Source organism: Carcharodon carcharias, chromosome 28, assembly GCF_017639515.1.
Source record: "Carcharodon carcharias isolate sCarCar2 chromosome 28, sCarCar2.pri, whole genome shotgun sequence".
NCBI lineage: Eukaryota > Metazoa > Chordata > Chondrichthyes > Lamniformes > Lamnidae > Carcharodon > Carcharodon carcharias.
The window spans coordinates 5,268,654-5,294,901 of NC_054494.1; the positions used below are offsets into that span (position 1 = coordinate 5,268,654).

Sequence of the window (26,248 nt, forward strand, 5' to 3'; positions counted from 1 at the left end):
TGTTGTGGGTAGTTTTATTTTAATACTGTAATCAGAATCAAAACATTTACAATCATCAGCACAACTTTCCCCACAAAGGGTACTGGAAATCTGGCACTCTCTCCCCCAAAGCGCTGTGGCTGATGGAGGGGTGGTCAGTTGGATCTTTCAAAGCAAGGCAGGCAGCCCCAGTAAGGTTCAAGAAGCATATCTTGGTTAGCTAGATGGCAAGTAGATTTTCTGGTGTCTGATTTTTAATATGATAGAATTCCCTCCTCTTGCGATATCCATCAGTGAGGGCAAGCACATTAGTGTCATGGGAAGACCATCACCTCCAAGTCTCCCTCCAGACCACATGCTACCCTGACTCGGGTATACATCACTGTTCCTTCATTGTCGCTGGGTCAAAATCCTACAACTCTCTACATAACAGGAAGCACTTTCACCACATGGACTGCAGCGGTTCAAGAAGGCAGCTCACCACCACCTTCTCCAAGGCAGTTAGGGATGGGCAATAAATGTTGGCCTGGCCAGTGAAGTCCACATCCCAAAAATAAAAAGTTATAAAGCACGATGCAAATTAGGACAATCAGACCCAGATTCTCCTCATCAGTGCTCAGGGAAATCTGCCATGACTTCCTCCCAGGGAGGGTTCGGGGGTTGAAGAGGGAAATCAAAGAGAGGACATGAAAAAAGATTTGCAAGTAAAGTTAAAGATAACCCAAAGATGTTTTACCAATACATTAATGCTAAAAGGTTAGTTCAGGAAAAAGTGGGACCTATCAGAGATGAAGATGGAAACTTGTGTGTAGATGCAGAGGCTGTGGGAAGGGTTTTGAATGAATATTTTGTCTCTGTGTTTACAAAGGAAAGGGAGGATGTAGATATAGTAGTCCAGGAGGAACACTGCGAGATATTGGACGGGATAGTCATAAAGAGAGAGGAAGTACTCGAAGGGCTGAAATCCTTGAAAGTGGATAAGTTACCAGGGCCAGATGGATTGTTTCCGAGGCTGCTGAAGGAATTCAGGGAGGAGATAGCAGATGCTCTGAGGATGATTTTCCAATCTTCACTAGATACAGGGGAGGTACTGGAGGTCTGGAGAAATGCAAACGTAGTTCCATTGTTTAAAAAGGGATCAAAGGAAATGCCAAACAATTATAGGCCTGTTAGTCTTACATCAGTGGTGAGCAAATTAGTAGAATCAATCCTGAGAGATAGGATTAACTGTCATGTGGAAAGGCATGGACTAGTCAGGGATGGTCAGCGTGGATTTGTTAAAGGAAGGTCTTGCCTCACAAATTTGATTGAATTCTTTGAGGAAGTGACAAGAAGGGTTGATGAAGGTAGTGCAGTGGATGTTGTGTGCATGGATTTTAGCAAGGCATTTGACAAGGTCCCACATGGCAGATTGGTCAGGAAAGTAAAAGCCCATGGGATTCAGGGTAATGTGGCAAACTGAATAAAAGGTTGGCTTTGTAACAGGAAACAAAGGGTAATGGTCAATGGATGCCCTTGCGAATGGAAAGTTGTCTCAAGTGGTGTTCCACAGGGCTTGGTGTTGGGACCCTTACTGTTATATATTAACGATCTGGACGTGAACGTGGGGGGCATGATTGGGAAATTTGCAGATGACACAAAGATTGGCCGAGTAGTGGGTAGTGTAGAGGATAGTCATAATCTCCAAAATGATATAGATGGCTTGGTGGAATGGGCGGTAAAGTGGCAGATGGATTTTAACATAGAGAAGTGTGAGGTCATACATTTAGGGAGGTCAAATAGTTATAGGGATTACACAATAAATGGAAATATACTAAGAGGGGTAGATGAAGTGAGAGATCTTGGTGTACAAGTACACAGGTCCCTGAAGGCAGCAGTTCAAGTAGACAAGGTTGTAAAGAAGGCATATGGAATGCTCTCCTTCATTGGCAGAGGTATAGAATATAAAAGTAGGGATATAATGTTGGAATTATATAAAACACTGGTGAGACCACAACTGGAGTACTGTGTGCAGTTCTGGTCATCACATTACAAGAACGATATAATAGCTCTGGAGAGAGTGCAGAGGAGGTTTACAAGAATATTGCCAGGGTTAGAAAAGTGTAGCTACGAGGAGAGATTGGATAGGTTGAGGTTATTTTCCTTAGAACAAAGAAGGCTGAGAGGTGACTTGATTGAGGTGTACAAAATTATGAGGGGAATAGATAGAGTGGACAGGATAAAATTGTTTCCCTTGGTGGAGAATTCTAGAATCAGGGGACATAGATTCAAGTTAAGTAGCAGAAGGTGTAGGGGGGACATGAGGAAGAACTTTTTTACACAGAGGGTAGTGGGTCTCTGGAATTCGCTGCCCAAGTTGGTGGTAAAGGCAGAAACTCTAAACTCTTTTAAAAAGTACCTGGATCTGCACCTTAAGTGCTGTAAGCTGCAGGGCTATGGGCCGGGTGCAGGAAGGTGGGATTAGAAAGGGCACCTGGGTGTCCTTGGGCTGGCATGGACAAGATGGGCTGAATAGCCTCCTTCTGTGCTGTAACTTTTCTATGGTTCTATGGTTTCTATCTGGACCCAGTGCAGCCGAATCAAACAGAACTAAAGCTTCACATTGTCACACAATCTTATTATTGCTTTAAGCTGAAGTTGGTTCAAAAATCTAACTCAATGATTTTCCACCCAAGCTGCTGATTGCATAAGCATAAAGCAGGAAGGAGTGACCCTGCATCAGATTCACTGCCTCTTCCACTTTACCAGACTGGGTTCCTCTCTGTGTCAGGTGCCTCTGACTCACACTGCAACACTGTTGGGGATTCTGTCTGGAGAGAAGTAGTAATAGGGGAGCTTCTTGTCTTTATTGCGTTCTGTGATACGCTGTGTAATTCCTTGAAGACATGTTTGGAATTTCTCGATCGCTTCCTTGACGGGTTTTTCTATGAAGTGCTCATCTGGGTACATTCCGAGGAATAGCTGCAGAGATAGAAATCATCATTGATCAATATTTAAATCTCATTTATGTAAATCATCTGTTATATTGTTATATTATTGCAATATGAGTTAGGGACTGTGGGTTAGGAACGAGTGAAAACCCGATTGGTGCCTCCGATCTGGTGGGCGTTGCCATTTTACGTGGGCAGGCCAATTAAGGCCCGTCCAGCGTGTCGCTTGCCCAGAAGCGCTGGACACTCCCTGTGCGGCCGGGGGGGGGGGCGGTGGGATTCCCAAAGTCCGGGCCTGCACTCGATAGCGCACGCGCGTGAAAGAGCACAGAAATCTTCCAGAGGCACAGAGATTCCTCAGGGAGATTTGTTTAAGGTTCAAACATTTAAATGAAGAATTGAAAATATTTTAAGACATGTCCCCTCGTGTGACAGTGTCACATGAGCTGGGACATGTCAAGGAACTTTGATTTAAAAATTTATTTAATTTATAAACACTTCATGAAACCTCACCCCGCCCGTGGATGAGGTTCCATGAAAAATGTGAAAGCCGCCTGGGCTCTTCGCCTGCCCAACAACCTTAAGGTTGGACGGGCAGCTGAGTTAATTGGTCTAATTAGTTTTAAGCAGGCATTAATAGGCCTTTGACAGTTCAGCGGGCCGAACTGAAAATCTAAATGATGCGCGGTGATGTTGGGACACCCACCTGACATCACCCCACACCATCTTACACGTCAGTGAGTGGGCCCTGCCCCCGCTCGCTAACTGGGGAAAATTCTCCCCTATATGTTCATGTGGAGGTATATATAGGTATCCAGAGCGCCACATCCAGACCTGCTACTACACCACGGTAAAGGTGCTGCACACACGGTGCGATCTGAGAAATACATTCGATGAAGCTCCAGCATTTCATTTTAAAAATGTGCTTATGTTCAACTTCTGGGGAGCACAAAACATAACATGGTGGCAGCTGGCACCTATGAGTGAAACCCAAACATTTTAAATGGAATTAATGCTGAACTAGATGCGAATGGTAAGGTTATGGAGGCATTTTTGAAGTTTAAACAAAAGTGCAGATTGACATTCAGTCGCTTTGTGGACAGGAGAGAAAGGGTTACATTTATTTAATAGCTGGGATACGAGTGAGGACAACAGTTAAAACCCAGACAACATTTTTGAAGAATTCAGAACCCAGTTCCAGACATGGTCAAATCATCAGATCCATCAATATGAGTTTCAAAGCCAGAGACAGGAACCAGGCAAGCCTGTTGACAATTTTTTAACAAGGTTGAAAATGAAGCCAACAAGTGTAAATTGAAAGAAACGGGAGAAAGTCCTGCTGGAGCAGCTCAGCTGGGGCTCTGTACACCCTGATGTGAAAAAGGTTTTGTTGGAAAAGGCTCACAACCTCACAAGTTGTAGAAACTGCTGGGTGGGGCAGATGAAACCACAAGTACACAGATGAAGTCACTAACTACCGGAATGGCTAGCCTTCAGTTAAGACATGGGGAAGGCAGCTAACCAGTAAGACAAGATCAGCAACACAACATTCGCAAAATCAATCACAACTCAAATGACACCAGGGAGCAACTTGCCCAACATTGCCTGTGCAGTGTACCAGCTCAGCACTGAGAGTGATAAATATTAAATCCACAAGATAAGCGATACAGAGAATAACATTTTTTTGAGAAAAGGAAACAAGCTTTACAGGTGTCCTTAAGGTGTTCAATTTAATTATAAAAGTCGATTCTTAATCTTGTGCTTAGATATAATAAAATGTCAATGATTGTAACAGTTTTATTGAGATAAAAGTATTTTTTAAAGAAAGAGGGATGTTATGTTGTTATATTATTACTATATGATTTAGGAACTATATGATCATCTGTATGTATATATAATTATCTAGGGTGCCAAATTACTCACTACAGTCAAGGTACCGAGCAACAATGCATCAGCCCATAGCATATCGTGTGATCAGAGAAACAGATGCTGGAGCTTCATTAAATGTGAGTTTAAAGTGTGACTATTTCAAACATCATTGATCAATATTTAAAGAGGAGGAAGAATTGTAGGGATGTGGGGAAAGAGCAGAGGATTGGGATTAACTGAATGGGGGCTTTGAAAGAGCTGGCACTGATTAGATGGGCCAAATTACCTCATTCAGGGCTGTACTGCTCTATGATTTTATAAAAATGATCAAACAATAACTCAATGCAATTTATAAATCATTTAAATATCAATTATATGAACCCTTGATCAACATCGCAATACAATTAATGGAAATTGTAACATTACAACGCTGAACCACAAAGTTAAATACTAAAGATGACGAAGTGGAAAGAGATCTTAAACCTGAGGAGCAGGGAGAGGGCACAGGAGTGGAAGAAGGAGTGAGGGCAGATGGGGACTGAGAGAGAGAATCGGTGGGGGGGAGGGGGGTGGGTGCCAGTGGAGTGGGTTACATCAAATTTGGGGATGTGGGGTATGGGGGTGATCACATGCCCATGGGGTTGGGGAGGAAGTGAGTGTCTGTCCATGATGGTGGGGAGAATGGGGGCACACACATGATGGGGGAGAGCCTAAGGGAGAGCCTAAGGGTGGATGAGGCAAAAGGAAAAATGGAAGGGAAGAGATAGAGAGCGATGGGTGGGTGGGAGGCCAAGGAAAGGAGAGAGGAGTGGTTCCTAGTTTGATTTTTACTTCTGAATGTCTACATGTTGAGTGGTTGTGAATAAAATTGCCAATATCTGTGATTTACCCTGATACAACTACACAGATCAATATGGAGAAGAACAGCCTGAAACATTGATGAGTTACTGGCTTCAGTATCCCAGGTGAGGAAGTCAAAATTCATGTTCTGTTGAAGGGTCATGAGGACTCGAAACGTTAACTCTTTTCTTTTCCGCCGATGCTGCCAGACCTGCTGAGTTTTTCCAGGTAATTCTGTTTTTGTTCATGTTCCAATTGCTATCTGGACTCGAAGAAACTTGTTCTGGGCGAGCAGGAGATTTTTTGGATGAGCTGTTGGTTACTGAGGGTGAAAGGTCAGCAAGGAGACTGTTAAAATGGTCTGAAATGGGTTACAAAGGCAATGGTGGGAATTTCAGTAGCAGTTTGCAGATGGTCAGAGTGTGGGCCCTGGGCTATGTGACACCAAACCATCCTACCTAGGGAGTCTCCTGCAGTCTGATCCCTGGCCTGAGCTAAGCTTCAGGGACTGGCAATCGGAATCCTACCTCATTGTCCTGGAACTGGCTGAGTGCCCACACAGCCCCCAGGTGCCAACATGACCGGCCTCTGTCTGGTAAGCTCTCAATGATGAACTCCACACTCACAACCCCTTTCTCGGAGGGTGGGGGCTGTCTCATTGTGGGGGGAGAGTTTGGAATCCACGAGCACCAGTCATACTGTAATTAAAAGAAAATACAATAAGAATTCACAAAAACTCAAAAAAGGATGAAGACCCATTGGTTTCTTCTTTCTAGTTGTCTCCTCACTAATGAGAATGTGGTTTTGCTGCTCTAGGTAGCTGTGTTGAGTTCTCAGCCAATAGAAGGTCTTTATTTTATAATCATTAACTCCCACCCTCCCTCACTGCCCATGAACGGGGAGAATATCGTTGAGGCATTGGAGGTTTTGCACTGCCGGCTGGAGAGTCAGCGAGAAACCCCAGCTGCCTCTTTTTGGGAAGGCCACCAAACCGGAAGCCAATCAGGCAGTGGCCAGGCCATGGGCAGGCCTTCCTCTGTTGCTTAAGCTGGTTGTTCTCTTGTTCAGGATTTCCGCAGCGGACAAAGCACTGTCCCCTATCTACCCTGCTGGTTCTCTCCATATGCTAAACATCCGCAACCCTCCCAATCTCCAGAAGCCTCATCAACGCCCCCCTCCCATCATAAAACCGATACTCAACACCGGAGGCTTAGAATGGGCGATCATGAATCCTGGGTCATTAGCCAGCTTGTTCCAATATCCTTTCCAGTGACATCAGTAGGGCAGGATGTAAAATGAGCTATTATCAAAGTTCAATTTCACCCCAACATTGTGCTGAGTCTATTAGCAGCAGCAATGTGCTGCCTTTAGACTTTAATCCTAGCTCTTCAACTGACCTTTAGACATGTTCCCACCTCCTGGGGGACAGTTTCTGCTCTGTATTTCTCTTGAACAGAAGGTGTGGTGCTTTTCTAGTTTGTATGTCTCTCAGTGCCACACTGGGGCTGCCTTTACCCACTGGGCCAGAGACCCCACACACGGTACAAAATAGACAAAACCCAGAGAGGAAATCTGTGAATTATTATTAATCCAATACCTGCCCAAAGTTGACAGCAGCATGTTGAGCAGAAGTGGTGAAGATTACTACGGTCAGATACTCTATCAGCTTCTGAATTGTTCTGATTGTTTTGGGGAAACCTGCAAATAAGAAAGATGCTTTTTTGTAAAACGTGTTGGCCTATTGTAACAGAGAATCCTTGCACAGACATTTCACCTGCACAGGTTTGGAGTCAGGTGCCTGCACCATTCCATCAATCCAAGATCCTCATTACAAATACAGTGTGTGACCCCACTGTGCCAGAGGGAGAAAGGACAGTGTGTGATCCATTGTCCCAAACTGGGAAAGGACCATGTGTGACCCAGTGTGCGAAAGGGCAGTGTGTGATGCAGTGTCTCAGACTGGGAAAGGGCAGTGTGATCCAGAGTCCCAGTGTGGGAAAGAACAATGTGTGACCCAGTGTGGGAAAGGGCAGTGAGTGATCCAGTATTACAGCACAGGAAAAGGCAATGGGTGACCCAGTGTCCCAGCATTCAAAAGGACCATGCATGACCCAGTGTGGGAACAGACAGTGTATGAACCATTGCCCCAGCATGGGTAAGGGACAGTATGTGATCCAGTGTGTGAAAGGACAGTTTGTGACCCAGTGTGGGAAAGTGACAGTGCATAATCCAGTGTCCCAGTGTGGGAAAGGGGCAGTGTGTGATCCAGTGTCCCAGCGTGGGAAAGGGACAGTGTGTGACCCAGTGTGTGAAAGGACAGTATATGACCAGTGTAGGAAAGTGACCGTGTGTGGCCCAGTGTGGGAAAGTGACAGTGCGTAATCCAGTGTCCCAGTGTGGGAAAGTGACAGTGTGTGACCCAGTGTGGGAAAAGACAGTGTGTGACCCAGTGTGGGAAAGTGACAGTGTGTAATCCAGTGTCCCAGTGTGGGAAAGGACAGTGTGTGACCCAGTGTGGGAAAAGACAGTGTGTGACCCAGTGTGGGAAAGTGACAGTGTGTAATCCAGTGTCCCAATGTGGGAAAGTGACAGTGTGTAATCCAGTGTCCCAGTGTGGGAAAGGACAGTGTGTGACCCAGTGTGTGAAAGGACAGTATATGACCAGTGTAGGAAAGTGACCGTGTGTGACCCAGTGTGGGAAAGTGACAGTGCGTAATCCAGTGTCCCAGTGTGGGAAAGTGACAGTGTGTGACCCAGTGTGGGAAAAGACAGTGTGTGACCCAGTGTGGGAAAGTGACAGTGTGTAATCCAGTGTCCCAGTGTGGGAAAGTGACAGTGTGTAATCCAGTGTCCCAGTGTGGGAAAGGACAGTGTGTGACCCAGTGTGGGAAAGGGACAGTATGTGACCCAGTGTGGGAAAGGACAGTGGGTGATCCAGTGTGGGAAAGGGACAGTATGTGACCCAGTGTGGGAAAGGACAGTGGGTGATCCAGTGTGGGAAAGGGACAGTATGTGACCCAGTGTGGGAAAGGACAGTGGGTGATCCAGTGTCCCAGTGTGGGGAAATGGACAATGTGTGATCCAGTGTCCCAGCGCAGGACTGTGACAGTGTGTGATCCAGTCTTCCAGTGTGGGAAAGGGACAGTATGTGACCCAGGGTGGGAAAGGGACAGTATGTGACCCAGTGACCCAGTGTGGGAAAGGGACAGTGTTTGATCACACTGAGTTGGGGCTTGAGTGAAAACCTATCTGGACGTCAATGATGTGGAAATTGCAACAGCTGAAATGCAGAAGGAGAATGATCATAGTAAGTTGAGTAACGCTGCATATTACACTGGGAGTGGGGGGCAGGGCTTTAGCAGGGAGGAGAGTCCATAAATGCAAACTCTATCCTGATTTATATACTTTTTTTTTGCATTTGTTCAATGTGGGCTCCGCTGGCTGGGCCAGCATTTATTGCCCATCCCTAGTTGCCCTTGAGAAGGTGGTGGTGAACTGTCTTCTTGAACCGCTGCAGTCCATGTGGTGTAGGTACACCCACAGTGCTGTTAGGGAGGGAGTTCCAGGATTTGGACGCAGCGAAAGTGAAGGAACGGTGATATATTTCCAAGTCAGGATGGTGAGTGACTTGGTTGTGGGTTTGGAAGGTGCTGTTAAAGGAGCCTTGGTGAGTTCCTGCAGTGCATCTAGTAGATGGTACACTCTGCTGCTACTGTGTGTTGGTGGTGGAGGGAGTGAATGTTTGTGGATGTGGTGCCAATCAAGCGGGCTGCTTTGCTCTGGATGGTGTCGAGCTTCTTGAGTGTTGTGGGAGCTGCACTCATCCAGGCAAGTGGGGAGTATTCCATCACATTCCTGACTTGTGCCTTGTAGATGGTGGACAGGCTTTAGGGAGTCAGGAGGTGAGTTACTCGTCTCTTCCTAGCCTCTTGACCTCACTTATCACCCCGCCAGCCTCCGCATTCAAAAGGATCATCCTCAGCCATTTCCGCCAACTCCAGCATGATGCCACCACCAAACACATCTTCCCTTCACCCCTGTTAGCATTCTGTAGGAACCATTCCCTCGGGATACCCTGGTCCACTCCTCCATCACCCCCAAAACCTCATCTGCTTTGTACGGCAGCTCTCCATTCAATCGCAGAAAGTACTACATCTGCCCCTTTACTTCCCCTCTCCTCACCATCCAAGGGCCCAAACACTCCTTTCAAGTGAAGCAGCATTTCACTTGCACTTCCCTCAATTTAGCCTACTGCATTCGCTGCTCCCAATGTGGTCTCCTCTACATTGGAGAGACCAAACGCAGACTGGGTGACCGCTTTGCAGAACACCTTCGGTCTGTCCGCAAGCATGACCCAGACCTCCCTGTCGCTTGCCATTTTAACACTCCACCCTGCTCTCTTGCCCACATGTCTGTCCTTGGCTTGCTGCATTGTTCCAGAGAAGCTCAACGCAAACTGGAGGAACAGCACCTCATCTTCTGACTAGGCACTTTACAGCCTTCCGGACTGAATATTGAGTTCAACAATTTTAGACCATGAACTCTCTGCTCCATCCCCACCCCCTTTTTTAATCCCCTTTTTCCACATTCATTTTTATTTTTTATCCACTTACTTTTATTTCATTATTTGTGATTTTATCCCCCCTTCTATCCCATTTTTTATCCTTTTGTTTCTCCACCACTGCCACCCAATCCCCTACAGGGCTATCTGTTACTTGTTCCATGGTGTTTTTTCACACAATGCTACCCTTGTTCTGCTCTAGTTACATTCTGCTCTCTTATCTTTATGTCACTATTTGAGCACTAACCACAATCATTAACACTCCCTTAGTCCTTTAGTACAAGGCATCTTTGTCAATCCCTCCTTTGTCCCCATCTATCGCTGGCCTTCTATCCAGCTCCATCTGCCCCACCCCCCCCTTAAAACAGTATGAATTTGCTCACATTTCCCCTTCTCTTCAGCTCTGAGGAAGGGTCATACGGACTCGAAACATTAACTCTGTTCCTCTCTTCACGGAATCTGTTACACCTACTGAGCTTTCCAGCATTTTCTGTTTTTCTTTCTAGCCTCTGACCTGCTCTTCTAGCCACAGTATTTATATGGCTAGTTCAGTTCAGTTTCTGATCAGTGGTAACTCCCAGGATGTTGATAGTGGGGGATTCAGTGATGGAATGCCATTGAATGTCAAAGGGCGATGGTTAGATTCTCTCCTGTAGGGGATGGTCATTGCCTGGCATTTGTGTGGTGTGAATATTACTTGCCACTTGTCAGCCCAAGCCTGGATATTATCCAGGTCTTGCTGCATTTGGATATGGACTGCTTCAGAATCTGAGGAATCGCGAATGGGGCTGAACATTGGGGATGTTCACTGATGATTGCACATTTCTGAACTTATAATGAAAGGAAGGTCATTGATGAAGCAGCTGAAGATGGTTGGGCCGAGGACACTACCCTGAGGAGCTCCTGCAGTGATGTCCTGCAGCTGAGATGATTGACCTCCAACAACCACAGCCATCTTCCTTTGTGCTAGGTATGACTCCAACCAGTGGAGGGTTTTCCTCAATTTGTCCATTGACTTTCACTAGGACTCCTTGATGCCACACCATGTCCATGCTAGAACCAAGGCTGTAATGAGGTCAGCAGCTGAGTAGCCCTGGCGGAACTCTAACTGGGCATCCGTGAGCAGGTTATTGCTAAGCAAGTGCCATTTGATAACACTGTTGATGATCCCTTCCATTACTCTACTGATGATGGAGAGTAGACCAATGGGGCAGTAATTGGCTGGGTGGGATTTGTCCTGCTTTTTGTGTACAGGACATATCTGGGCAATTTTACACATAGCAGAGTAGATGCCAGTGTTGTAGCTGTATTGGAACAGCTTGGCTAGGGGCATGGCAAGTTCTGGAGCACAAGTCTTCAGTACTGTTGCTAGAATATTGTCAGGTCCCATTGCCTTTGCAGTATCCAGTGTCTTCAGCTGTTTCTTGATATCACGTGGAATGAATCGAATTGGCTGAAGCCTGGCATCTGTGATGCTGGGGACCTCTGGAGGAGGCCGAGATGGATCATCCGCTTGGAACTTCTGGCTGAAGATTGTAGCAAATGCTTCAGCCTTATCTTTTATACTGATGTGCTGGGCTCCTCCATCATTGAGGATGGGGATATTTGTGGAGACTCCTCCTCTAGTGAGTTGTTTAATTTTCCACCACCATTCACAACTGGATGTGGCAGGACTGCAGAGCTTAGATCTGATCACTTGGCTCTGCCTATCACTTGCTGCTTATGCTGTTTAGCACACAAGTAGTCCTGTGTTATAGCTTCACCAGGTTGATACCTCATTTTTAGGTATGCCTGGTGCTGCTCCTGGCATGCCCTCCTACACTCTTCATTGAACCAGGGTTGATCCCCTGGTTTGGTGGTAATGGTAGAGTGGGAGATATGCCAGGCCATGAGGTTACAGATTATGATTGATTATAATTCTGCTGCTGCTGATGGCCCACAGCGCCTCATGGATGCCCAGCCTTCAGTTACTAGATCTTTTTGAAATCTATCTCATTTAGCACAGTGGTAGTGCCACACAACATGATGGAGGGTATCCTCAATGTGAAGGCGGGACTTCATCTCCACAATGACTGTGCGGTGGTCACTCCTACCGATACTGTCATGGACAAATGCATCTGCGACAGGCAGGTTGGTGAGGATGAGGTCAAGTATGTTTTTCCTTCTTGTTGGTTCCCTCACCACCTGCCGCAGACCCAGTCTAGCAGCTATGTCCTTTAGGACTCGGCCAGCTCGGTCAGTAGTGGTGCTACCGAGCCACTCTTGGTGATGGACATTGAAGTCCCCCACCCAGAGTACATTCTGTGCCCTTGCCACCCTCTGTGCTTCCTCCAAGTGATGTTCAACATGGAGGAAGCACTGATTCATCAGCTGAGGGAGGGCGGTATATGGTCATCAGCTGGAGGTTTCCTTGCCCATGTTTGACCTGATGCCATGAGACTTCATGGAGTCTGGAGTCGATGTGGAGGACTCCCAGGGCAACTCCCTCCCGACTGTATACCACTGTGTCACCACCTCTGCTGGGCCTGTCCTGCTGGTGAGACAGGACATACCCAGGGATGGTGATGGTGGAGTCTGGGACATTATCTGTAAGGTATGATTCCGTGAGTAAGACTATGTCAGGCTGTTGCGATACTGACTCAGTCACTGGTGCCCTCGTGCACTTCACCAGTGACCATTCTTCATATACAAACCTTGACACTGAACATTGGGAGCTATTTAAATGTGGAAAGCCACACAGCTGAGTCAGACCCTGTCCTCCTCTTAAGTCTACCAGTTAGTAATCCAGCACAGACCCCTGGATAGTCACGGTCACCATATGTCAGAGTGACTGTAGCCTTCGAGCTTGTGTGTGACCTGCTATTTAATCATCAATCTAGCCGGCACTGCACATTTCCTGTTCGTTACTGTAACTATGGTCATGGCACCCAATTTTGGCACCAGCCCCCAGATGTTAGTAAGGAGGACTTTGCAGGGTTGACAGGGCTGAGATTGCCGCTAGTCATTTCCGGTACCAAGGTCGACGCTGGGTGGTTCGTCCAATTTCATTCCCTTTTTGTATCTTTGTAGTTACAACTGAGTGGCTTGCTAGGCCATTTCAGAGGGCATGTAAGAATCAACCATATTTCTTTGGGTCTGGAGTCACATGTAGGCCAGACCAGCAGGTTTCCTTCCCTAAAAGGCATTAGTGAACCAGATGGGCTTTTACAACAGTCAGCGATGGATTCATTGTCATCTTTAGACTTTTAATTCCAGATTTTTATTGAACTCAAATTTCACCATCTGCCGTGGTGGGATTCGAACCTGGGTCCCCAGAGCATTACTCTGGCTCCCTGAATTCTTAGTCCAGTGACAATATCACTGGGCCACCACCTCTCCATAGTTAGGTCAGTGCATGTAATCAGAAGGAATCAGACTGAAAATGTACCTGGCTGGTCAAACTGTACCTGCACTGGGTTCAGTTCAATCTAGGGATGATATATAGAAGGGAACAACACTGACTAGAGGCTGAGTGATGAGGGTAGACTGAAGAAACTGGAACTCTTCAACCTTGAGAAGAGGTGACTGAGGGAATCATGTTGAAACCCTGGGCAAGGCAGGGGAAGGGAATGTTTAGCACAGATCTCAGAAAAAGTGCTTCAGGGAGAACAGGTGGGATAGCTTGGGAGCAGAGAATGAGACCAGGAGGTTAGCTTCATCATCTGTTAATAAGAGCTAGGCAGATGATCTAGACCAAGCTGTTCTTAACTTTTGATCTTGTATTTGGATGACGCATGCAGCTAGAATCTGATAAATATGTGGATAGTTGCAAATCTGATATAATTTTCTCTAAATACTTGCTATAATTTCCTGTCATATACCACTATTTCTACTGCTTTCAGGCTATCCTCCTCCATATCAGAGGGTTAAGATTGGCCATGACCACAGTTACAGTAACGAACAGGAAATGTGCAGTGCCGGGCAGTCTGATGATTAAATAGCAGGTCACACACAAGCTCGAAGGCTACAGTCACTCTGACATACGGTGGCCGTGACTATCCAGGGGTCTGTGCTGGATTATTAGCTGGTAGACATAAGAGGAGGACAGGGTCTGACTCAGCTGTGAGGCTTTCCACATTTAAATAGCTCCCAATGTTCAGTGTCAAGGTTTGTATATGAAGAATGGTCATTGGTGAAGTGCACCAGGGCACCAGTGACTGAGTCAGTATCGCAGCTCAAGCCAGCATTGTCTGGACAGGGAGGTGAATTTCTCACTACCAGGAACACCACCCCAAGGATAAGCCCTCATCCTGAGGCAACCCTGTCAATCAACAATATTAAAGACACCTTGGTGAACAGGCAGTTACCTGAACTTTTATTGTCCTTCAGCCCATAGATGAACACATCCTTCACAAAGGCCTGTAGTTCCGTGTCTGTCAGAACAGCCTGGTCGTCATCGTAATATATATTCACTACTTCAGTGACAAAGCTGTCAGAAAAAGAGCAACAGTCAGCACCAGTTGGAACCAGAGATGTCAATATTTCAGAAGCATGTTCTACCCTGCAGTTTACAGCCACCCGCTTGCTCCAATCTGGAATCTCCAGTCAGCTCTGTGCCCCCTGCTTTGGGTACCAAAGCTGGACTGTGTGCTGCTGGTCGGTAAACACCATGTTAGAGCCTAGCCTGTACTGAACTCCATATTTGTCCATGTGCTTTGTTATTTTCTTCTCCAGGAGCTAGAGTTGCCAACTGTGATTAAATGTATTTCTGGAGCTTTCATCACATGACCTGCCCCCACATTCCAGCCATTAGTCGGCCAACACATCCATCTTTGTGACGTATGGCCTTCCTAAACCAAATTGGAAAGCTAAAAGACTCATTACCCAATTGGATGATGCTTGACTGTCAGCCAAACAGCCTTATAATCCCACTTTCACATTTTTATATCTGGTAAAGAGAAATGTTCAAAGAAAATGTTTTAAAAATATATTTTTTAATATCCCGATGATTTTTCTCCAGGATTGCACACAGCAGTGTCCTGGAGATTGCTCTTCAATTCCTGGAGACTCCAGGCCCAACTGGAGGGTTGACATAGCTACCAGGGGCCTTCACGATTTACCTCCTCCAGCTACCATGCTTGTTGTATTCTTAAGCCACTTTTTATAAATCATCAATCTTCAAGTGCTGTTGCTGTGCCCTATAAATGCCTAAAGATGAGGTCTAGGTGCTCAAATTCCACTTCCTTATCCACCCTAGTGAAGGAAATTCCATTGGGTTTGGGAATCAGCCCCTTGGTTTGTGTTGTGACCATCGATACTGAGAGTCTTCCTAGTATTTACCATTCTTCATCACTGCAAACCAACGCAGGTAATGCTGGAAAGCTCAGCTGATCAGGCAGCATTTGTGGTGAGGAAAAGATTAATTGTAAGAGAACCCTTCTCAGTTATCATGGGGTGGGGGACATGGGGTGGGGGGAGAATTAAAACAAAAAACAAAAGTGGAAGGGAGAGATAAAAAACAATGAACATAGCAAGAATAACTCATTTTCATATAGCTCCTTTAACATAATAAAATGCCCAAAGGCACTTTATAGGAGCATTATAAACCAAAGTTATACATCAAATCACAAGGTAATATCAGGAAAGTTGCTCAAAGATGAACGTTTTAAGGAGCATCTGAAAATAAGAAAGGTCGGTGGAGAGGTGGAGGGAGAGGGAGGGAATTCCAGAGCTTGGGACCCAGGCAACTGAAGGCATGGCCACCAACACTGAAGTGATTAAAATCAGGAATACTCAAGAGGCCAGAATTAGCGGAGGGTAGATATTTCGTAGGGTTGTAGAGTTGGAAGAGATAAAGAGAGTGATAGTAAGGGGAAGGCTATGGAGGGATTTGACAATGGTGAGAGTGTCAAAATCAAGATGTTTCTTGACCAGGAGTCAATACATGTCAACGGGCAGAGGGGTGATGGTGAACAGGACTTGGGTGGGGGGGAGGTTGATCGGTAAATTGGTTATTTTGGTTTATGGATCCCCACAGGAGTCAGAACACTCTGGACAACCAAAACATAATTTCCTCCATTTTGAATTCCAACATTCAATTTCCTACATTTCATGGGATCTAGTCTGATACACCACCAGCCAGCCTTTCACATTTTACCCTCCATAAACTTGAGGTCATCCAAAGTTCTGCTGCCTGTGTGCTAATGTACACCAAGTCCCATTCACCACCACCCCTCTGCTCACTGACTTATATTGACTAGAGAAAATTAAAAGCTTAGTCTGGCATGGGGCCTGAACAAGCAGCGTGGGGGTGGGGGAGGTTGGAGGGTGGGGTGTGGGGTGAGGGGTTGGCCTCAAATATGGAAAGATCCCAAAAGTAAGGGGCAGGTGTGGTCACCCTGTTCTCTCCCCATGCCAACTGGATCACATGGGCATGTCTTCGAGCGGACATGTTGATTCAAGATTCTCTGTTTCCCTTTGAGTTAGAGATACATTTTAAAACATAACCACTGTGTAAAGCTCAGTGTTAATGACACCACCCCCTAAAATGAAAATACTGTAGTGAAGATTTTTTTCTATGAGATCAAAGTACAACAAATTTCAACACTGTAAACATTTTAATAACTAACTTATTACATAGAGTACAGGTAACATCCATCCTCTTTTGTTACATTTCATCATTAAACATTCTATCTTGGCAACACTATAAGGTTTAGCCAACCACATGTGACAATTAAGATTGAAAGTCCAGCTTGTGTGTGTTGTTGGCGTCCCAACTTTCTTGCAAACAGAAGTTTATTTCATCACCAATCAATTCACTTGCTTTCAATACCACAAAAGGTCTTTTTTATTTGGGTAGCATTTACAGCTTTCCCATATCCAGGGTTAAAACATTGTACCTTAACTTTATGTTCCTCATATTGCTTTTAAAAAAAATCTGTATTGGTATTTGTACAGTCAGGGTCCTTGGTTAGCATTCATGAGGGAGCCATAGGCTTTACAATTTGTTTGGCCTGGTTAACTTTATCAAGAGTAATATTGCTGGCTTCTAGGTACTGGTGGCTGTGAATTGGAATCAAAGGAGAAATTCCCTGTCATATTGCTTGTTGCTTTCTGGATTCAGTGATTTCCTTTGTTCACCCTTAAAGCCTGACACTAAATTGTCATCAGGGTGGTCATTTTTTTAAAAACAGGCTCTGAGCCACTCTTCAGTTTTAACTTCTGATATCCATTTTCTTCAATGTCTGCATGTTTCTTAATGTCTAAGTCTTGGAAAAAAAGTCTCAACCAACCAAAAATCCAAATTGCCCCTCATAACAAATGAATTCACCTCATCGTGCTAAAATTCTGGATCATTTTTAACTTTAAGTTCTTCTCCAGGATTTAACATTTTGGTTTTCTTTTCTGGGGAATTCAGGTTCAACACTGCCTTCTTTTGTGCAAGCAGTTCATGTCTCTGTTCAGTACAATCCATTTTAGCTGCTTTAAGAACTTTGTTCAGGTTATGTTGATGTTCAGTACCGAAATCTTGATGCTCCTTCATGTTTAGTTTTAAAATTTTCTTAATTTCTTTTTGTCCTCCCACTACGTTTGAGCTTTGTTTGATTCCACTCTGCGCAAGAGCCTTGTGTTGAAGTTTTAATTTACATTCAAGAACACGTATCCTTCCTTACAAAAGAGACAGCGCTGGATTCAGCTTCTCTACGCTCTTTCTAAGTATGGTTTCCTCTGCTTCATCATTAGCTGTGAGTCCTGTTATCTTCTTTTGCCTCATCTTGATTATACTTTTTCCGAGATTTTACAGCCTTTTCTAGCTGCCATTAACTTTTCCTTTTCAGCCGATACTCCAGTGTCATTTAAAATTAGCAGGCTGAATTTCTGACTCTTTGAACATATCTTTAGTCAAAATATCAATTCTTGCAGCAGATTTACAGCATGTTGTGGATTCTTTTAAGTCATGCAGGTTTTCCTGTACAATTTCAGTTTCAACAGCCTTAACCAGCTTTCCAGAAACCCTCAGAGATGGTAATACCTTATCCCCAGCCAAGTCATTTCCCAATAAAAAATCTACATGATCAATAGGGAAATTATGAACAAGACCAACAATTACTGGACCTGTGACTGAGGCACATTTTAAATTAATAAATCTATATAAAGGAACAGGTGAACAATTTCCACCAATACCCCATATCAATATGTTTTTATTTAGCGAACTAACTGGAGATAAATTCCCTCACCTGCCAATATTAGTGACTATGCTTCTCCTGAATCTCCAAGAATAACAATTGACTTCCCTGCTTCACCAGACAAGAATGAAGATACTCCACCTTTAAATAGAAAATTTCCATAATTTCCTGAGCCATGATCCACTTTAGTAGTAAATTCACGAGAACCTGTCAGCTTCTAATAAACTTCCCTCACTGGGACAGGATTTTCTGGAGGGGCAGCATTCAACCTTACAAAGGCTGCAGGTCTGCTCTTTAATTTCCAATATTAAGCCTTCGCATGTCATTCCCCTTGAACTAATCCTGACCTCTGAACCTTCACACCTACTAACTCAACAAGTGCCTGGGTCTTTACCTCCTCCACCTTTCTCAGCAGAGCCTGAGCTCGACTCATCATTGACCTTCTGCGCATTTCAGTTACTCTGGAAGATTCCAAAGTGGGGCCGGTTACTCATCACCTTATCAGTTTACTCATAATCGTCTGCCACTACTGAGGCTTCCTTTATTTTACAAACCTTGTGGTCTTCCAGGTGAGACTTTAACCCCAAGGAGGCGTTATTTTTGAACTTTTCCACCATCATCATTTCCCTAAAATTATCAAAGTTCTGTCCAACCTTCATTGTCCTGCACCGCCCACTGTACATTTCCTTTTCCCTGGCAAGTTCGACATAGGCCGAATAGTTCTCTTCCTCAAATAGTTCCCTTTCTCAAATTTCTCAATTTCTGTCTGTGGGCCTCTGTCGCCAACTTGGGAGCGTTGGGTACAGCAACCCTCACTTCCTCATAATCACACGAATGCTCTGCTGAAAGTGATGTGTACACTTTCAAAGCCTTCCCTACCAAAGCACTTAGTAGATGGATAGCCCACTGTTCTTTCAGCCAATTCAGATTCATGGCAACTTTCTCAAATGACAGGAAGTACATCTCCACTCCCTTCTCACTATATTTATGTATGAAGCTAAAATTCTCACCAAACCAAAATTAAGAGGCCTTCTCTCTGAGTCAGCCTCACCCTCTCCTCATCAACTTAAATTCGCATTATCAGAAGTCAAATTCCATTGAGTTTTTTCATCTCCCTCTCTGTTTATCTCTTTCCTTGTCTCTTTATTCATTGGCTAATTTCTTTCTTTCCATGTCAACTTCTCTTAGTTCCATACCTTTTTCAATTCTGGCCAGTTGTACTTGATCACTAATGGAACATGTCCTTTCTTCCTTGAGCCCCAGATGCCTACCCAATCCTCCAAGGATCCAGCCCCTCTTAACTCCTGATCTTATGTTAATTCCCATGTGCTCTGCTACAGTCTATAAGTTATTTTTTTTAACTGTTGCAAGGCACTAACAGAAAAGTCTTCTCTTTTCAGAAACTCCTGACTATTAAAAGCAGCCACATAGACATTTTACTGAATGCAGCAAAGTTCAAGGTGAAACCTTTGTTCATTTAAATGCTGGAAAGTTCCAGTGAGTGTATTTTAATCTCTGGGTACATTCCCAGAGGAACCCCCATTTTTGTGATGATTCCTGTTGGAATCCATAAGCCAAAATAACCAAATTACCGACCAGCCCCCAAATGAAGAAATTACTGAACAAGATTTCACTTTCTGTAACTTTTACTTCAATTTATGTTGATTCTGAGTTAAGTTAAACATAAATTCACTGTCAAATCTGTCAGCAGAAACTATAATTTATATGTGGAATAGTAGATACAACAGAGAATATCTCACTGAGTTAGTAGGCGGTCCACATCACCTGTAGAGTGCCAGTTTCAACCTTCAAGGATTCAGCAGATTCTCTGCAGGTGGTAGTTTTTGAGTAAGCAGGGTTCCGCTGTGCAATCTTCCCTGTATGGTGCACGTCTTCCTGGAACCTTCTCAACTCTCACCTCTAGCTTTTCCTCCTCTTTCAGTCTGTTTGCCCCATGGCTTCCATATTTTAGCTTCCTTCCTGTTGTTATTGCTTCCAGTTCAAGGGTCACCAAGTCAAATGGACCAAAGTGCCTTTTTATCCAAAAATTATAATTGATCTCTTTACCAGCATTACAGACTCTTAAACATTATTTTCAAATATTTAAGTATAAAATAAATATAATAAATATTTCAAATTACAGATTCCCCAAACATTTTAAAGCAATTACGGAGTTTCCTTACAGTTACAGCTTCTGGAGCAAAGGCCTTCACACTTCAATAGGTTTGTTTGGTTTTCTCTCTCCAGGGCAACCTGATCACGTGGGTATGCGTCTATTTAGAATTCTCTGTTTTACTTTGAGTTAAAGGTACATCTCAAAACATAACTGTCTTGAAGCCAATAGGAATCGGGGAAAAACTCTCCACTGGTTGGAGTCATACCAAGCACAGAGGAAGATGGTTGTGGTTGTTGGAGGTCAATCATCTCAGTCTCAGGACATCACTGCAGGAGTTCCTCAGGATAGTGTCCTCGGCCCAACCATCTTCAGCTGCTTCATCAATGACCTTCCTTCCATCAAAAGATCAGATGTGGGAATATTCCCTGATGATTGCACACTGTTCAACACCATTCATAACTCCTCAGATATTGAAGTAGTCCATGGCCAAATGCAGCAAGTCATGTACAACATTCAGGATTGGGCTGATAATTGGCAAGTAACAATTTGTGTCACACAAGTGCCAGGCAACGACCATCTCCAACCAGAGAGAATCTAACCATTGCCCCTTGACATTCAATGACATTACCACTGCTGGATCCACCACTTTCAACATCCTGAGGGTTACCTTTGACCAGAAACTGAACTAGCCATGTAAATAATGTGGCTACAAGAGCAGATCAGGGGATAGGAACCCTGTGGTAAGTAACTCACCCCTTGACTCTCCAAAGCATGTCCACTGTCTACAAGGCACAAGTCAGGAGTGTGATGGAATACACCCAACTTGCCTGGATGAGTGCAGCCCCCACAACACTCAAGAAGCTCAACACCATCCAGGACAAAGCAGCCCACTTGACTGGAACCCCATCAACAAACATTCACTCACTCCACCACCGATGCACAGCAACACCACCACCTGGAAGTTCCCCTCCAAGCCACACACCATCCTGACTTGGAAATATATCACTGTTCCTTCACTGTCACTGGGTCAAAATCCTGGAACTCTCTCCCTAACAGCACGGTGGGTGTACCTACACCACATGGACTGCAGTGGTTCAAGAAGGAAGCTCACCACCACCTTCTCAAGGGCAATTAGGGATGGGCAATAAATGCTGGCTCAGCCAGCGACACCCACATCCTGTGAATGAATAGAAAAAATGTTCAGTGGTCATGACAAGATCCTTGGGCACCATATATCAGGAAGAATAGATTGTCCTTGGAGAGGGTGTGGCACAGCGTCATAAAGATTAAATTATGAGAACAGCTGGTAAAATCTTGCCTTAAATTCACTTTGACAATTGAGGGATGATCTGATTGAGATGTTTAAAATGTGGAAAGAATTTGTTAGGATAGAGAAAAACTGGTGGAGGGGGTGTGGTGTGGTGAAGCTGGGAGAGTTCAGAACAAGGGGAATTAACTTCAAATTCAGGTCAAGTTGTTTAGAGTTTATGTCAGGAAGCACTTTTCATGCAAAGGGCTGTGGAATTCTGGAACTTTCTCCAGTCAAAGGCTGCCAAATGCCCTCGACCTTCTCCCAAGGCAAGGCATTGTCTCAATAGCCCACATTCTCATAGTCTGGAGCCCAATATCAGGAGGGCCTATTTATTCCAGGCCATGGACAGTTTGTGTTGGCAGGGTGATATAGGCCATTGTGTCACTGTTATCAATGTTTTATGGTGTGGATGGATGTAGCAGTGTGTCCCCATGGTAGTCAGTTTTAGGACCATTGCCCTGCTCAATACAATAAATGGTCTGGGTATAGGGCACATTATCAATATCTATACAGTCCATCGAAAACGAGAGGGTGGTTGATGGTGAGGAGGATGGTCAGTGATCCAGGATAGAGACAGGCTAGAATACTGGTCAGAGAGAGACAAGCTATGATCTTTCTTTCCAGACCCTTGTCTGGCTTTTATCACATTCTGCTTTCTATGCTTAATGTCACCATTAGCACCTCCTTTAGTCAGCATCACCACCATCAACACCCCTTTGACATTTGTTTATAACATTTTTGGCAACCTCTTCTTTGCCTCCACCTATCACTGACCTCCAATCCAGCTTCACCTGTCCCACCCCCTTAAACAGTATATATTTCACCACATTTCTATTTCCCTTTAGCTCTGATGAAGAGTCATATGGACTGGAAACGTTAACTCTGTCTCTCTCTCCACAGATGTTGTCAGACCTGCTGAGATTTTCCAGCAGTTTTTGCTTTTATTTCAGATTTCCAGCAACCGCAGTATTTTGCCTTGGACAGGCTATGATGTCAAATTTGGTCTGAGAGATCCTGAAGTTTGCTCTGGGCAGTGTCAGTAGCAGTGCTCGGTCCTCTTGCTGGAGTGAGGCGAGAGTTACTGACTAGTCACCAGGTTGAGCCAGCCCATCCCTCCCATCCTGCGTGAGGCTCCAACAGGAGACTATGGGCCTTGCCAGCAGAGGTAAACCTGCCTGGGGCCTACTGTCATCCCCTTCCCTGAACACTCAGGTCCACCCACCCTGAATCCCAGACACTGGGAAAGAGAGCAAGCCTTTAACTTACCTCTGAACAGCATCCCAGACTCTCAGCCCATCATCTCTGAAGAAATAATAAGGAAGATCCTCTGTGCTGTCAAGTCCTCGCATCCTGATGCTCTCCGGGAAGCAGAATGATTTGTAGGTGAGCAAGGTCATGGCTCGTTGGACCATGCGGACATGGCCCCCTCCCCCTGTGCCGTTTGCCTGTCCACAAGATACACATCAGATACACATCCTGCTACACATCAGGAACATGTCCCGCTACACGTCAGGAACACGTCCCGCTACATGTCCTGCTACACATCAGGCACACATCCTGCTACATGTCAGGAACATGTCCTGCTACACGTCAGGAACACATCCTGCTACACGTGCTGCTACACGTCAGGCACACATCCCGCTACACATCAGGCACATGTCCTGCTACACGTCAGGAACACGTCCTGCTACACGTCAGGCACACATCCCGCTACACATCAGGCACACATCCCGCTACACGTCAGGCACACGTCCTGCTACACGTCAGGTACACATCCCGCTACACATCAGGAACACATCCCGCTACACGTGCTGCTACACGTTAGGCACACGTCCCGCTACACGTCAGGAACACATCCCGCTACACGTGCTGCTACACGTTAGGCACACGTCCCGCTACACGTCAGGAACACATCCCGCTACACGTGCTGCTACACGTTAGGCACATGTCCCGCTACACGTCAGGCACACATCCCGCTACACATCAGGCACACATCCCGCTACACATCAGGCACACATCCCGCTACACGTCAGGCACACGTCCTGCTACACGTCAGGCACACATCCCACTACACATCAGGAACACATCCCGCTACACGTGCTGCTACACGTTAGGCACATGTCCCGCTACACGTCAGGCACACGTCCTGCTACACATCAGGCACACATCCTGCTACATGTCAGGAACACGTCCCGCTACACATCAGGCACACATCCTGCTACACGTCAGGCACACGTCCTGCTACACGTGCTGCTACACGTCAGGCACACGTCCCGCTACACGTCAGGCACACGTCCTGCTACACATCAGGCACACATCCTGCTACATGTCAGGAACACGTCCCGCTACACGTCAGGCACACATCCCGCTACACGTCAGGAACACATCCCGCTACACGTGCTGCTACACGTTAGGCACACGTCCCGCTACACGTCAGGAACACATCCCGCTACACGTGCTGCTACACGTTAGGCACACGTCCCGCTACACGTCAGGCACACATCCCGCTACATGTCAGGCACACGTCCCGCTACACGTCAGGCACACGTCCCGCTACACGTCAGGCACACATCCTGCTACACGTCAGGAACACATCCCGCTACACGTGCTGCTACACGTTAGGCACACGTCCCGCTACACGTCAGGCACACGTCCCGCTACATGTCAGGCACACGTCCCGCTACATGTCAGGCACACGTCCCGCTACACGTCAGGCACACGTCCCGCTACACGTCAGGCACACATCCCACTACACGTCAGGCACACGTCCTGCTACACGTCAGGCACACGTCCCGCTACACGTCAGGCACACGTCCGGCTACATGTCAGGCACATGTCCCGCTAGATACGGGCCAATATGGCAGGTGTTTAAAGCTCAATTTACCTTGTCAAAGAGACCACATTCACATATCAGCTGCTCCCTCGCTTTGGTGTTGATTGCAATTGTAAATCGGACATGAGGCACTAACAGCTGAAGTTATGTACAGGGGGAAAAGGAGAAGGAAGATATTAATGCGCTAACTAGTGGCTGAATACATTTAACTTCAACTTGAAAACAGAAAAAATAAAATATCCAAAACGCTCTTCCCACAGACTTTTATCAATTCAAAATTAAGCCTACTGCCCTCTCTCTCCCTGTGGTCTCTTTACATAATCCCATCAAACACTCCCAGGACAGGTACAGCAGAGGGTTAGATACAGAGTAAATCTCCCTCTACACTGTCCCCATCAAACACTCCCAGGACTGGTACAGCACGGGGTTAGATACAGAGTAAAGCTCCCTCTACACTGTCCCCATCAAACACTCCCAGGACAGGTACAGCATGGGGTTAGATACAGAGTAAATCTCCCTCTACACTGTCCCCATCAAACACTCCCAGGACAGGTACAGCACGGGGTTAGATACTGAGTAAATCTCCCTCTACACTGTCCCCATCAAACACTCCCAGGACAGGTACAGCACGGGGTTAGATACAGAGTAAACCTCCCTCTACACTGTCCCCATCAAACACTCCCAGGGCAGGTACAGCACGGGGTTAGATACAGAGTAAAGCTCCCTCTACACTGTCCCCATCAAACACTCCCAGGACAGGTACAGCACGGGGTTAGATACAGAGTAAAGCTCCCTGTATACTGTCCCCATCAAACACTCCCAGGACAGGTACAGCACGGGATTAGATACAGAGTAAACCTCCCTCTACACTGTCCCCATCAAACACTCCCAGGACAGGTACAGCACGGGGTTAGATACAGAGTAAACCTCCCTCTACACTGTCCCCATCAAACACTCCCAGGACAGGTACAGCACGGTGTTAGATATAGAGTTAAATTGTCTCAAGAGCCTCTCTCAGCCTGATGAGTAAAAGAACACTTTGTTTTTTACCAGCCTCAAATTTCTCAATTTCCTGTATCAGCCGTTCTGTGGTCACCAAATTTGATTAGTAATCTAATGCAAATTCCTGCAGAAAGAGGTATAGTTTTGCTCTTTGAGCCTGAACAGGAGGTGGGGGTGCCTTTCATTCTCTAGCTGACAGCTGATTGGAACCTCAGTCACAAAGGACAATGTCTAACTGACTAACAATCCTCTTTCCATTTCCAATTCAGGATAAATTTGTACTGTTGCCCAGTGCTCACTGGGGACCAGGCTGGGATTGGTCAAACCGACCGGGGACCCGGCTGGGACCGGCCAAACCGACCGGGGACCAGGCTGGGATTGGTCAAACCGACCGGGGACCCGGCTGGGACCGGCCAAACCGACCGGGGACCCGGCTGGGACCGGTCAAACCGACCGGGGACCCGGCTGGGACCGGTCAAACCGACCGGGGACCCGGCTGGGACCGGTCAAACCGACCGGAGACCAGGCTGGGATTGGTCAAACCGACCGGGGACCCGGCTGGGACCGGCCAAACCGACCGGGGACCCGGCTGGGACCGGTCAAACCGACCGGGGACCCGGCTGGGACCGGTCAAACCGACC

The 26,248-nt window shown here is 46.0% G+C and overlaps 1 protein-coding gene across 1 annotated transcript in view; it reads right to left on the minus strand.

The window, feature by feature from the left end:
- Positions 1-2,429: 2,429 nt before the first annotated feature.
- Positions 2,430-26,248, minus strand: part of alox5a (arachidonate 5-lipoxygenase a) — an 84,141-nt gene continuing 60,322 nt past the window's right edge. The window contains exons 9-14 of the mRNA XM_041176309.1: positions 24,657-24,743; positions 23,039-23,217; positions 14,526-14,647; positions 7,216-7,316; positions 6,146-6,316; positions 2,430-2,940 (exon numbers count right to left, since the gene is read on the minus strand). Of these exons, the coding sequence (XP_041032243.1) occupies positions 2,761-2,940; positions 6,146-6,316; positions 7,216-7,316; positions 14,526-14,647; positions 23,039-23,217; positions 24,657-24,743 (840 nt within the window). The 3' untranslated portion in view covers positions 2,430-2,760. The remainder of the gene's footprint in view (positions 2,941-6,145; positions 6,317-7,215; positions 7,317-14,525; positions 14,648-23,038; positions 23,218-24,656; positions 24,744-26,248) is intronic.